At 37.1% G+C, this 14,468-nt stretch overlaps 1 protein-coding gene across 1 annotated transcript; it reads left to right on the top strand.

Moving 5' to 3' along the window:
• The first annotated feature begins 1,033 nt into the window (after positions 1-1,033).
• Positions 1,034-13,173, top strand: LOC140236446 (disks large homolog 3-like). Its single transcript, XM_072316371.1, has 4 exons — positions 1,034-1,043; positions 8,249-8,490; positions 10,631-10,774; positions 13,021-13,173. The coding sequence occupies exons 1-4, from the start codon at positions 1,034-1,036 to the stop codon at positions 13,171-13,173; spliced, it is 549 nt and encodes a 182-aa protein (XP_072172472.1).
• Positions 13,174-14,468: the final 1,295 nt, after the last annotated feature.

Genomic DNA, 14,468 nt, shown 5'->3' on the forward strand with positions numbered 1-14,468 from the left:
ACATTCATGGTTTAATTGGACATTTCTTTTTGATCTTTAATTGACAATGTGTGCCATGAAAGTTTTTTGAAAAACGGTATAACAATGAAATTGCATGGAAACTTTGGATATCAAAACTCACTGTTAAGGTACATAGTTTACAATATAATTCTCCCCGTATCGCAATTCGTTACTGGTATCAAATGTGTTGTGTCTTTAGTAGGACCATATCGCCAAAATATGAATTCCGCTACGCCCACGATTGCGAAGTATGCGTGATCAGGTTTAAAAGAAAGGAGAACAAAAAAAGAGATCTTTTTGTTAGATACGTGAGGATATTTCTGATGCTTAGGCATAGCTTATATAGGCTACCGTTGATGACAATCCATGATAAAGGCATATAGAGTGGAATGCCCGCGCCCTCCTTTTTTCACCTACAGTGAGAGGCGAGTTCTTTAGACAAACAAAAGGCCTTTTGTCCCCTGTCAGAGGAGCTCGCTATTCACTAGACTTATCTCTATTGTTCAAGTCCTATACACCCACCGAGCTTGGAAGCTCCTTTCCACACGCTCCGTTCCCCGGGTTTTTCATTACCGGAATAAAATAAAGAAACCGCGACGTATAAAAGAATCGTCTATAAACCAATATAGACAACATGACGGGTGGGCATTAGACCTCTTTACCCGATCGTTTGTGTTGTGTGGCGTACTCCGAGCTTGAATGTGATCGTCTTCAACAATCATCGAATGGCATTGGCGATACGGCTTTTTAATCGCACATTAATTGTTTGTGGACTGTAAGGGAATTGGACCGAAAAGAGAGAAGTGCATATTCGTCACGTACAGCACATGGAACCTGACTGAACCCAAAGTTGTCCTTGCAAGTCGATCATGGTCCTCCCTTACTGTCGGCGAAAACGACAGCGCTGACATCGTTGTTGCAATTTCTCCCGGAAATACGCGGTCGCTTTCTTCAAAGCAGTTCTCGATCGTCTGCGTCTGTTATCAATATATATAATCTACAAAGTATACAAGGAAACAGTCAACACTGAATAATGGAAGACGGTGAGTAGCCTCATGTGAGATACTACAATTGTATTTATAGGGGGTAAACTGCGATTTATATGTCTATATATTTTCAGTGGTATATTATCCGTTTACAGGCCTACATATTGTATATGTTTCTTCACCAAACCTCTTTGCTTGAACAATAAACAAGGATATTCCAGCAGCAGATACACATAATGTAATTAATCATGACGATTAGAATACTCCGTAGCATTGTAACCTAACTTAAAGGGTGTGTGCAGTTCTAGTCGTGGTGAGGATTTAGCTTTTAACGTTTTACGAGATATTCAGAAACCACTCTATGAGATGTCAAAGAGCATGCAGTTCTAGGGGGTATCAAAAGTTTAGTCGATGAAAATCGGTTTTGAAATGGCTGAGATATCCAAAAACAAGGTGAAACAAAGTGATCCTAATAAGATTGTGGCATGTCGCCTTTTATTGTTAGCACTTTTTGGATATCTCAGCCATTTGAAAACCAATTTTCATCAAATAAACGTTGAATCCTTCTTAGAATTACATGCTCTTTCATATTTCATAAGAGGCTTTTCATTATCTCACTTAGGAATGTTCAAAACATGAATCCCCACCTCAACCAGTACTGTACAGTCCCTTTAATCGTCAGTGTTTCAACTAACATGACACCCTCTGGTAATAGATCATAATAATCATATCTGACACGTGACCAAAACATCCCTTATATCGTACCTGCAAGGCCCATCATGAGTTCGTGTAAAAGAGTGCTTAGACTTATAGGAGATTTAAGTCACGAAACTGCCGTGGATAACTGAAATGTAACAATAAAATTTATCGACGTGTTTACTTAGTTTGTTCAAATTTAGTTTGAGTATTCATTCCGTAGTTTAGAGGTACACTACTCTTGTCTATCTGAAACCTATAATCTTGAATGCTGTAGAATGTTCCCATACATTGTACATGACTTGGGGATCATGATATTCTAATATTCAAAATAGTGAAATTAGAAATGCTAACGCAATAAACTTACTCAGGATATAGAATTAAGGCGGAATATTCTTTCCCTTGAAAAAAAAAAACAACAACAACAGTGACATCTACATGTATATATTTATGTACTAATTTGATATCTTCTCCTTTTTTCAGAGACATACATTGTATACATTGCACATTGGGGGAAATGTGCTTGTTTTGTTTTATATTGTTCTATGAGCATCTGCAAGCATGTGAAATCATTTTCCATTACGATGTGCGGTTTTTCTTCTCTCAACCTGGACCCCTCTGAAAACCGTGCAATATCATGCTGACATTGCTCACTCTCAGGGCTATATATTCAGCCGTTTCTCTTTGCATTGTAACGTGTATAATTATTTGAAATTTTGTGAATTTCTTAATGGAAACTAAAATACAATATATTACATTACCATTAACATCACTTGGCTTGAAAGTATATCTACATGCACATGTACAACATGTACAAGTAAGGTCCTTGATGAAAACTGCCCTTCACCAATTGCGGATACACTTTTCTTTATAATATACTAAATCTACAATGTATACCATCAGGAGAAAAGGCGTGAACAGCATTTTGCTCGGTTGTTCTTGTATTATATAATCATGTGTACTTACAATGTACATTACAGTAGGTAGCCTCGGAGTGTCTCATCTATTGATAATGATAGCACTAATAATAATAATTGATCGAAATGATAATATATACACTTTACTTTACATCTATCAATCATTATTATGATTAATAATGACATAGACAATTCTGTACAGTGGTACAGACATTAATTCCGTTTGTTTAAAGCACAATGCATCAAATGTTTTACATTCACTGGGACAAGAAGGCAACGATATACTTTCGGCTCCGAAATTCAGTCTGTCTAGCAAAATTCTGATCTTTTACTTATCATTAGCGATTTCTAGGGAATGGTATATTTGATGACGTATATTACACGAGTGACCAATTAGCTGGCATTTCATATTGTTTCCTGCACAGTTCTTTTGTTTTTAAGTTGTTTGGTTCACTGAACAAGGTTGAGGTTTTGTGCTCAAACGAACAGCACGAGATTTAATGCAGGGACGGCGAAGTACAACTGTAAGGTCAGAATCATTGGATTATGTCATAATACTATACAGTATGGCAACACGAGAGGAAGATTACCGTATAATACATAATGTACAGATATTACCTTTTCCTTTTTAGAGGTGCTGATTATAAAGTAGCACTTGGCATCGATTCCCACTTGAGTTCAACTGCACAAATGTACAATGTGTACATTTTCCCCTCGAAATTGCATTGTATTACACATTCGCGCAGATTATCTAGAGGAATATTAACTCCAAAGGCACTGTTAAATATAGTGAACTGTCTGTGATGTTATCTAAAAACGTCAGATGAAGTGAAGTTTGTACATTATCTTATGGTCTACATACACATCATTTCAATCTCAATAGCCCCGTCTGCAGCCAGTCAAAGCCTGGAGTTATAATTGCCTGACACGACGTCACTGCAATACAACAATTTCGAAGCTCGCGCTGCATTAGTCACGAGATGGCATTGTGACCAATCAACGACCAGCATTTATGTAGGCCTGTACAATGCATGCAACATAGCAAAAGAAAAGTGGGTTTTTTTTCGATTTGTATTGGATTATGATCAAACTTTCACTGTTGTGATAGTAGAATTTGTTTTTTTTTTTACTAACTTTGACTTTATAACTTAAAGCTTAGTTTAAAATTTGGGCTTGAGTTCTAAACATCAAAGTTTAAATGAAAAGAAAAAAGTATAATACTAATATCCGACTACTGATGACTAAATTATTCATGAAATGCACACAACTACTTGCAATCGAAGATAACGCGCAACTTACAGTAGTCGACTCTACTACAATATAATTATTCATCTTTCAATCCACCTCTTATTAAGTTGGGTAGCAGTTATTGAGGTGGATTATATGAATCATTGTTCTTTACCTATACATGTCCTAAATATATACCTTTCTTATACCTATTTCATTTTTCAAAAGTAAAATAATGTGGCATGTAAGGACCTTTTAGGCACTTACACGAAGTCAGTTGCCGTGGTCCGATAATTGCCACCATTTTGATAAAAAGTGCCTCAAAACTACAAAACACGGTTTCTGTCAAATTTGACTATTTTATCTTTGTCGAATGTTGGTAATAATAAAAAGAAATGAATCATCAAGACATTATAATGATATTGTCTTGATGATTTCTTCGATTTATTGCGAACATTCGACAAAGATAGAATGATTAAATTCGACAAAACCACAGCTTGATGAATAAAAAAACACGCTTATGTGGGTTCTTAATGAATTGCAATCATTTTCATATATTTTTCTTCTGAATAACTAAAGGAAATGCAACCGCTTCAGTTTTAAACTAGGTCCCTATATGAATAATAGTCTAACGTAAGTCTATTCACATTTGGAAAAGCCTAATAATTCAAGGACAAGAACTGCAGTTACCCACTGATCTCTACCAGGAATGTTTTTTTTTTTTTTTTTTTATTCGAAGGCAGCCATGAGTGATGAGTATCCTTGACCGAGACAGAATTGTGGTTACGTTTGTATATATATATATATATATATATATATATATATATATATATATGTGTGTGTGTGTGTGTGTGTGTGTGTGTGTGTGTGTGTGTGTGTGTGTGTGTGTGTGTTACACGGGCAGGGAAAGAAGAAAAGAAAGACAGAAAAGTAGGGCATGATACACCTAAATGGTATGTCGCTTTATGGAAAGAGTAAACAATACCGACCGACTCTACATCAGAACATGGGGAAAGTTTGTGATGCCGTGTACCTGTACTACTTGTAGGTTTATAATGCAGCAGGAGGGGAAAAGGTGGGTAAATATAAAGAGAGAAAGATGAAAGAGGAGAGAAAGAGGGAAAGAGGACGAGAGAGAGAGAGATAGAAAGAGAGGGGAAGACAGGAGAGGGAAGGAAGTATATTTATTGACGACTTTTTTTCCTTCATACTGTTTACTATACAATGTAAATGTTTCTATGGAAACAAAACAATGCATTGTCTCGTGTCTACATTCTGTACAAGCATTGGAGCAGAAGGCTGAATGGCGTCAATCACTACAATGTGTAGATTATGACGTAGGCGTATAAATGCCGGAGTGCCAAAAGAATGCAATTTCACCACAGTTTGGCGAAAACGTGTATCACTTGGAGGCCAAGGTACATGTATATCTCAAGGTGGGGGAGGGTCAAATACAAAATATGTATTGTTATCTCTGTAAATATCTCGAGCTTGTACAATGTACGTGAACAGCATTGGGCTCAGTGGCGTATCTAGGGGGGGGGGGGGCGCCACTCCTTGGGGGCGCCGAAAACGAAAAAAAAAACGAAGGAGAAAAAGAAAAAAAGAAGAAAAAAAGGAAAAGAAAAGAAGAAGAAGAAGAAGAAGAAGAAGAAGAAGAAGAAGAAGAAGAAGAAGAAAAAAAAAAAAAAACCTCCCCCGGACCGGGAAAAGGGGGGGGGGGGAGAAAATCAAATCAAACAAGATAAAACAAAAAATGACAATGTTTATTGTGTTCACACAAGAATTTTATGTTTTGTAGGCTGAAATTTCGGCTCGCTAAAAGAAGATAAGAAGAAAACGTGATGATGACGCGGACAGAATGACAATGTATATTGTGTTCACACATGCCATCGTTATAGAAGGCAAAATGTTACACGGAGCAGCGGCTGCAATTTCATTTCTTTCGTTCTGAAGCGATCGCCCATTGGATCAAACGAGGGCGCCAAAGGTGTCGAACATATGCGGGGGGGGGGGGGGTGGGGGCGCAAAAAACCCCAAATCAAACAAGATAAGAACAAAACGTAATCATGGTAATGATGACGCGGAAATATACAAATTTCGGATCACTCGCGCGTACTAATTTAGAGTATTTTTTTCAAGTCCTCAGTTTGGTGGTATAAATCGTTATCTATAAGGCCGTCACTGTATCTTGATTAGAATTGTAAGATTTAATAAGCAAAGAATGACAAGAATTCCATGTTTTGTAAGCTGAGAGACAGAAATTTTCGGCTCGCTCGCTGCGCTCTCTCGCCAAAATTTAAAAAAAGGAAGAAAGATAAGAACAAAACGTGATGATGGCGCGGAAATATACAAATTTCGGCTCACTCGTGCTACTAATGTGGAGTATTTTTTCAAGTCCTCAGTTTGATGGTATAAATCGTTATCTATAAGGCCGTCACTGTATCTTGATTAGAATTGTAAGATAAGCAAAGAATGACAAGAATTCCATGTTTTGTAAGCTGAGAGACAGAAATTTTCGGCTCGCTCGCTGCGCTCGCTCGCCAAAATTTAAAAAAAGGAAGAAAGATAAGAACAAAACGTGATGATGGCGCGGAAATATACAAATTTCGGCTCACTCGTGCTACTAATGTGGAGTATTTTTTCAAGTCCTCAGTTTGTTGGTATAAATCGTAATCGTTGTATAAGGCCGTCACTATATCTTGATTAGAATTGTAAAATTTAATAAGCAAAAAATGGCAAGAACTCCATGTTTTGTAAGCTGAAATATACAAAATTTTTCGACTCGCTCGCTGCGCTCGCTCGCCAAAATTTATCTAAATTTATTACATTTAAATCACCCTCAAAAGACCCCTTTTTTAAGTGCTTGAAAAAGCATATCATGTGGACTTTGGGGTTGGGGTTGAACACTTTTTCAGAAATTAGGGGCGCAATTTTCGCGCTTGCCCCGGGCGCCTTTTTCCCTAGATACGCCACTGATTGGGCTTCAGGTCACTCGATTTCTACTGTTCCCGCTTTGTGCGAGTAGATTAAGTGGGAGTCTTGGTTGCCAACAACAACTTTGTTTAGAGTTTTTGTTTACTCCAGATAATAATAGTAATGCTCTCACCATACGAACGTTTCATTGAGATACCTTCCGCCTGTATTATGACACAATTCTTAAAGTATGCCATCCTATATGCACCAATTCAAGAAGGCATAGTACTGATTATTATCATTATAATTCACAATTTCTTTTTTTTTTTTTGGGGGGGGGGGAGGGGATGGTGCATGTGTTTTTGGCCTCTCTCTCTCCCTTTCTGTCTCTCTGTCTCTCGTTTTACTTCGGAAAGAAAAAGGCGGAATGACATGAATAAAGTTAGGAAAGAAGTATACTTGTATCCCAAGAAACACAATACCAAGACATCTGTAAAAAAAAAAAAATAATAAACAAAAACAACGACAAAAAACCCCCCCAAAAAACAAAAAACAATCCCACAGCAAGAATTTGTCTCTCGCATGTTTTAGCAATCACTATGTCGGGTCATTATGACGATAATCTGTAATGATAGCAATAATAGAAAGAATCATGATGATATTGATCACAATGATGATAATAATAATGATTAAAAATACTATAAGCCTACTCTACTACTACTACTACTACTACTACTACTACTACTACTAATAATAATAATAATAATATGACTGATATTATCAATAACAATGTCATTATTCATTATTACAATGATACTAAATTTATATTATACTTCTACTACTACCACTATTGATAATAACAATAATAAATAGTGACAATGCTTATAAACCGACTTAAAATAATGTCAATAATGACCATAAAGATGATAAACATCATTACGGATATTTCTAGCCAGCGTAAAAAAGTTTATTCCTACCAACCCTTTAAAGGTATTAGCCCACATTTGTAAACCTGCAGCAATTGGTCTCATAGTTGGCATGGAGTTTGGGTATGATTGCAGTAATACCTGTGCAAAATTTCGTTCCAATTAGTCCATTACTTTCATAAAAATAGATGAAAATGCACCGCAATCCGTATGGTAACGCTCGCTAGCTCCGGTCCACGTACGTGTTACATGTACAATGTACGTAGCTATAGCCCGCGCTCGTAATTCGATTTTGGGTCGGGTTGACCCGGTTTGAAAATTGATTTTAAAACGATGACTTTCTCTCTTTTATCGAATGGTATAGACAAAGAGCGACAGGTGAGGTATGTTACAGTTATAACTTGTACTTGAAGTCATATTGGACCTGTTTTATGCAGTTTTGATTTTCGTGGGTTTGCAAATGTGGGCTAGTACCTTTAATCATCTCAATTTAACATCGAATATCGAAACCTCACCTCTACTTGACCTAAATGTGTTTGCTTGTTTTATTTGCTTTTTCTCATTAACAATTTTACTGCAGAAACTAATAGTCAACTCTCCTACGAGATGCGTGATATTTCCACGACCTCGAATGACTCCCCGCCGCCGCCGTACACGACCTCGGACTCGACGAGCCTGGACGTGTCATCGATGGGTCAGGAGATGGAGGACTCGTTCTCCGTGGCCGAGAGCTCGGCGTCGGCCTCGTTCGTGCCTCAAGACTACATCGGGTACGACTTCGACGAAGGCGATTACGATTACCCGGAAAATGTGCACTACGAGGTGACAAAAACCAGAAGTTTTTGAGGGTTGATGATTGGAATTTGTTACCAATGTACTTGGAAGAAATTAATAATCTTTAAGATTACACCTTCAAAAAACAAGATTGGGGATTTGGGAATTTTTAGGCATATGAACGATTATGTTAGGTATATTTTGTATATGTGAAAGTAAGTAGCGGAGATATTTGTTATCATAATGATTTTATTTATCTATCTACGCTTTAACTTGCAATAAGATAAAGGGCATATCCATGTACTTGTACTTTCCAAATGAAATTGATCACTTTTGTTTTGCCATGTTTCATAATGTTCACTTTTGCATAATGTTTAGCTGTTTTTTCTTCTTTTATAAGCTTCATTTTGAATTCTTATTTAGTTGTACATGTATTATTTTCTTAGATCCTGGTGTTAATCGTTTTATGTAGGTTTCTTTCTATTTCTTGTGTTGTATACGGATATCTTCGGTTTTGGTGCACCGTATACGTGATTAGTTTCATCAAACTATTATTATTATTATTATTTTCTTTAAAATTATCAATTTTCTTTGGTTTCTTTCTATTTCTTGTGCTGTATACGCATATCTTCGGTTTTGGTGCACCGTATACGTGATAAGTTTTATCAAACTATTATTATTATAATTTTCTTTAAAATTATCAATTTCATGTTATCAATTTCATGTCAGAATAAATAAAATGAATTAAAAGCATTGAACAAGACAATTTAACGACTTCGTGGGTTTCGTTATTATAGACGAGCAAGATCTTTGTCAAATTACTTTAAGAAAAAAAACAACAATTTTTACCTGTCAACTGCGTACGCGATTGTAGAACGGATTATTATATACCGTATGTCCCCCCCCCCCAAAAAAAAAAAAATACAAGGGGCCTCTCCGCAATGATAACTTTAAAATACAATTGTAGTGAATCAATCCAAATACAATTTCAGAATATGAAACTATAACTCATTGCCCACATCTTACAGAAAACCCCATTCGATTTGCTTCAGTGGTCAAAGAGAAATGAGGAATTTTGTAGAGCACGTCAGGAATCTCTTCCCTCCAAGTTCTGTCTATTGTGTTCACACACAAGAGCATCGAAGTGCTAAACTTGGAAGAATCAGTCTCATGACATGCATTACAACAATCCACATTTCTCTGTGACCGCTTAACCAAACTGAATGGTGTTTTCTGCAAAATAGAGCTAAAATGTTATATCTTAAGACCCTGAAGTAGCATTTAGACAGTTCAATCATATTGGGTGTTATCAATGCGATTATCTGATTGTAATTTTTTGGGACATACTGTAAAGGCACTCAAAGAGCCTGGTTGCTAATAAAATTGACTGTATTATTTGAAACAAAGTATCATCTCTTTTGAATGAATTTGATTTGCCTTGATTAATAACGCTCTTTCAAGATACTTTTGCAACGTTTTGTATTATGAAGTAAAATACATTAAATTAAGTATGGACGAAGTGGAAGTAAATGCGGACAAACACGACACAGTATCTCAATCGATCGGATGAGGGAGGCAGAAAAAGAAGGAAAGAAAGAGAGAAATATATATGATAGGGAGGGGTGCTAAAATGATTGTCGAGCATAAATTTATTTAGAGAGCTAACAGAAAATACGACGCTTTGGATTTGGATTTGGATTTGTCTATTATATTAACATGCAATCATGATTGTTTACAGCCCCGATGATATTCCTGAAGAGAGTGTATTTATTATCAATATTATTACGAAGGTTTATTGTGGTAATTAATGACCCATAAGTAACTGAACCTCCCGAAAACGCCCGTCCGCTTTTTAATAGTTTTATGCTTTCCCATTTTTATTGCTTTCATTATAGAATGTATTATAATTACGTTATAATTTGAAAGAGGTAAAAGATCAGCAAAAGTATGAGATATTACTTCAGTGACACACCATTCTTTTAGTGGTTTATAGGCTTTCAAATAAACGTAACTTATATAGACAAAAATAAACATGCCGTGAACTATTTTACTTAATTCCGAAAGTTGTCAAAATGAGAGCAATATTGCTGCACCTTCTGTGGGAAACAATAGGCCATTGTGTACGGAATCTTCAGTTGATGAAGGGTTAGTTAACAATCATTTTTCGTTTCATCTACTTTTCCGGCAGATTCGCAAGGTTGTGCTCGAGAAAGACTCAAGAGGTTTCGGGTTCACAGTCGCCGGAGGCTCCGACAGTCCCTACGGGGCGCTTCCCGTGTTCATCACCAGCTTGGACCCGGACGGAGTGGCGGCAGATTCGGGTGAAGTCAGGGTAAGAAAAGTGTGATCAGTGCGTGTGAAGAATAGATATCTTTTCACTTCCACATCAGGTATGTAAATATAGTCGGCAAACATGCGTCCATCAAAACGTGTATAGAGCCAAAATGCCATTAACCATCATTACACATCATTATTTCCGATTCTCTTTCATTCATCCATCAATCAGTGAGTGGTTGACTTAGTGACTGAAAAGTGAATGAATGAATTAACATGTGAATAGACAGAACAAGAAGAAATAGGTGATCCATGATATGGTGTCAAAATAGAAAAAAAATATATATATAATTGACAGATAATTGGACAGATACGTGAATGACTAGTCATATATGTATGTATGTATATATATATACATGTATATATATATATATATATATATATATATATATATATGAATGGATTTTTGTAATTGAATGCACAACATGTGTTCATGAAGTTGAAAGCATCTTTGCAAAGTCGTCTCCGGCAAACTAAATTTGGTGAAGCTCAAAGGGAAAATAAAGAGGCATGATACCATTGTCAGGATTAAACGCGCAGAGGCAATGTACCTATGTCTGCATATTACACAGTGGGTGTTGCCGCTAATTGAAGTGTACAGTCGTATTAAGTTGCCAGGCGCCATCTGCCGACTGAATGCGGAAAGTGAAGGTTTTCAGGTCGATCTCTTGGCCATTCAATCCTTTCGACCTGAGATGTAGCGAAGATAAAAGTTTCCTCTGTCTTGTCCTCTGTCGGGAAGGGGTAGAGGGATGAAGAGTGTTCTGATTAGCTCAGAGGGAACTGGTTATGATATTTGACATCAACCTAATGCTGTAATTCGCTCATGATTCTTTAAAAAAAAAACCCACACTGATCCAATCAAACTGCTCAGGCACAAACTCGAACGGGGAGTATAATAATGCGCCTTTGGCATCTGACAGTTCAACTACATAGCGCATCAAAAAGAAGATGGCACTCTTCTAATTTCCGAAGAAGCCACACACACACGCGCGTACACACACGCACTCACACTTTGAATTTCGTTTGATACCAGCATCGTTCTTATACAAAGAAACGAATACAAACAAGGATTTTATGCAGATCACAAAGAGATTCATACAAAAACCTACAACCATGTACGTATACACAACACTCACAGGATATGAAATTAGACATACGCACACTCACACAAACACACACATTCACACACAGACAAGGTTAAGATGAATTCCCAACATAGGCCTATACATCGCAAATGAATGATGTCTACGTTGTCGTCATTAAAGGGATGGTACAGTTTCGGTTGAGATGGGGCTACAGGTTTCCAACGTTTTCTGATGATGATTTTTTGAGAGAGATAATAGCAGACCTCTTACAAAATATGAAAGAGCAATGAATTCTAAAGAGAAGAAAGTTTATTTGATTAGTTTGATGAAAATTGGTTTTGAAATGAGTGAGATATCCAAAACAGATGGGACCCACCTTTTAAAAGGATTGCTTTGTTTTACTTTGTTTTTGGATATCTCAGCCATTTAATAACCGATTGTCATCAAATGAACTTTGAATTTCTCATAAAATTGCAAGCTCTTTAACATTTGTGTAAAGTGGTTTCTAAGTATCATGCAAAAATTTACAGGCTGAATCCTGACCTCAAGCAATACTATACCATCCCTTTAATGGTCATAGGCGATTTTACCTGCCGGGCCTATATTGTCATAATCATTTCCACGAAGAGCAGCAGACGCTTGAAGAGTTGAAAAGCAAACAGAGTACTTTGTCCTTTTCTTTTCCACCCATATTTTGAGCTTGCTCGTATTTATTGCTGGACAAAGCACCAAAACAGCTGATACCTTCGGTAGTGGTGGGTCTTGTCTTGTTTTGTTTTTGTGTTGTTGTTTCTTTTTTGGCTAAAACTTTTGATTTCAGCATAGCTAAATACTATACTAATGATGATAAAATATTAAATTTGTGTTTACCTACTGACCTGTAGCATATCAACTGGTAAATGCACCTTGGATTTCATGTTCATACTGGGAAGAGGTGAAAACGCCCGTTTTCGAGTGTTCTTCAATGTACCTATGTTTTTTGTTTGTTTTTGTTTTGTTTTGTTTTATTTTTACCTGCAGGAATCTAGTAACAAGCTATCCCATTCACCTGTACATCATATACTCGACGTGCTATATACGTTGTACTATTAATGCCCTTGAAATTAGTCTTTATCCAATGTGACTGATCGCTGTTTGACTTTTCCCCTCCACGCAGCTTGGCGATCGCATCGTGAGTGTGAACGGCAAGGATATGGACGGAAAACCCCACGGGGTGGTGGTGCATGCCATTAAACGAGCTGGCGGCAGGGTTCTCCTGGAGGTAACGGAGGGACCGGAGAACATCATGAACTATCTGGCCTTTGACTGATGGGGGAAACGACCAGGGGGTGTTTCACAAAGAATTTATAAGTCTATATACTTTAAAAGTTGAGATCAACTCAAAATTTATGGTATGTCACTGGTTTCCCTGTTCAGGTTTATCAGGCTTTCAGAATCCACTTCAAATTCTTTGATCAAATGATCAATGTTCTTTGTCATGAATTAGTTTCCAAAATGTCCATTTTATTAGGGAATTGGATACCATTGGAGACGCACACAGCGAACCATAATTTTGAGTTGATCTTAACTTATCTGAAACCGGTACTATTTTTTTTCTTCTGTGAAACACCCATCCCAAGGGTGGATACGAAATCTTTACTCTGCGCCATATTTTCAGACAATTATCATTGATTGCGTCCTTTTATTAAAGCTACTCGGTGGAATTGTTATGTTGCTAAGCAGAGAAAGTTTTATTCATGTTCCCAGGAACAGAAGAAAAAGAGACAGAGAGAGAACTAAAAGGAGGGAGAAAAAGAAATAGAAACTGATGAGAGAATCAGGAACAAAAATAAATAGAAACGAAGGGTATGTATCATCCGTCGAGCACAAGAAAGATGGGAGGGTGGATCCTAAGAAGAGGAGGCGTCACGAATGGAGAAGAGGATATACATAATGTATTTATGAATATCCACCGAGACAGAGAGAGAGAGAAAGATAGAGAGAGAGGGGAGAGAAGGAGAGAGGGAGAGAGGGAGAGAGAGAGTAACAGAAAGGTTGGACCTTTTCGAGGACGCTGTTGTGACATTTACTGAATTATGTAAAACAATAATAATAATCTGTTTGGGAGAAGACTGTCGATAATCGCGCTGGCTTCGCCTTGCAGAAGACGTGGAATCAGTATTTTTAGAGATACTTGTCTGTCAAGTGAAATACAGACAAACATTGTATATAATTATATAGTATATTAGATATATCGGTGATATATCTACCCGCACTTAGTGCGTTACTTGACTGTGGTTATCGCATCGCTTGTAAAACTACGACTCGGAGAATGTAACTAGTGATAGAGAGGACATATACTTGTATTTTTTTTTTCATGCTTGTAATCGGTAAGATATTACACCCACTGAGTGTGTCACGTATGAACTATTCTTTGCAGTCATATTGTTTTCCACAAATTTTCTCTCTGACAAGATGGATGGATAGTGTCTATTTTGTATGGTCTTCTATGGGGATCCGCTCCGGTTGTATGTAGCGGTATTGTAGCCTGCTTGGGGCGGGCCACATCACCGGGTTACACACTCTGCTCTTTTGTTATGATGGAATGAATAAGCGGGATGCCTT

The sequence above is a fragment of the Diadema setosum genome, chromosome 13 (genome assembly GCF_964275005.1).
Source record: "Diadema setosum chromosome 13, eeDiaSeto1, whole genome shotgun sequence".
Lineage (NCBI taxonomy): Eukaryota > Metazoa > Echinodermata > Echinoidea > Diadematoida > Diadematidae > Diadema > Diadema setosum.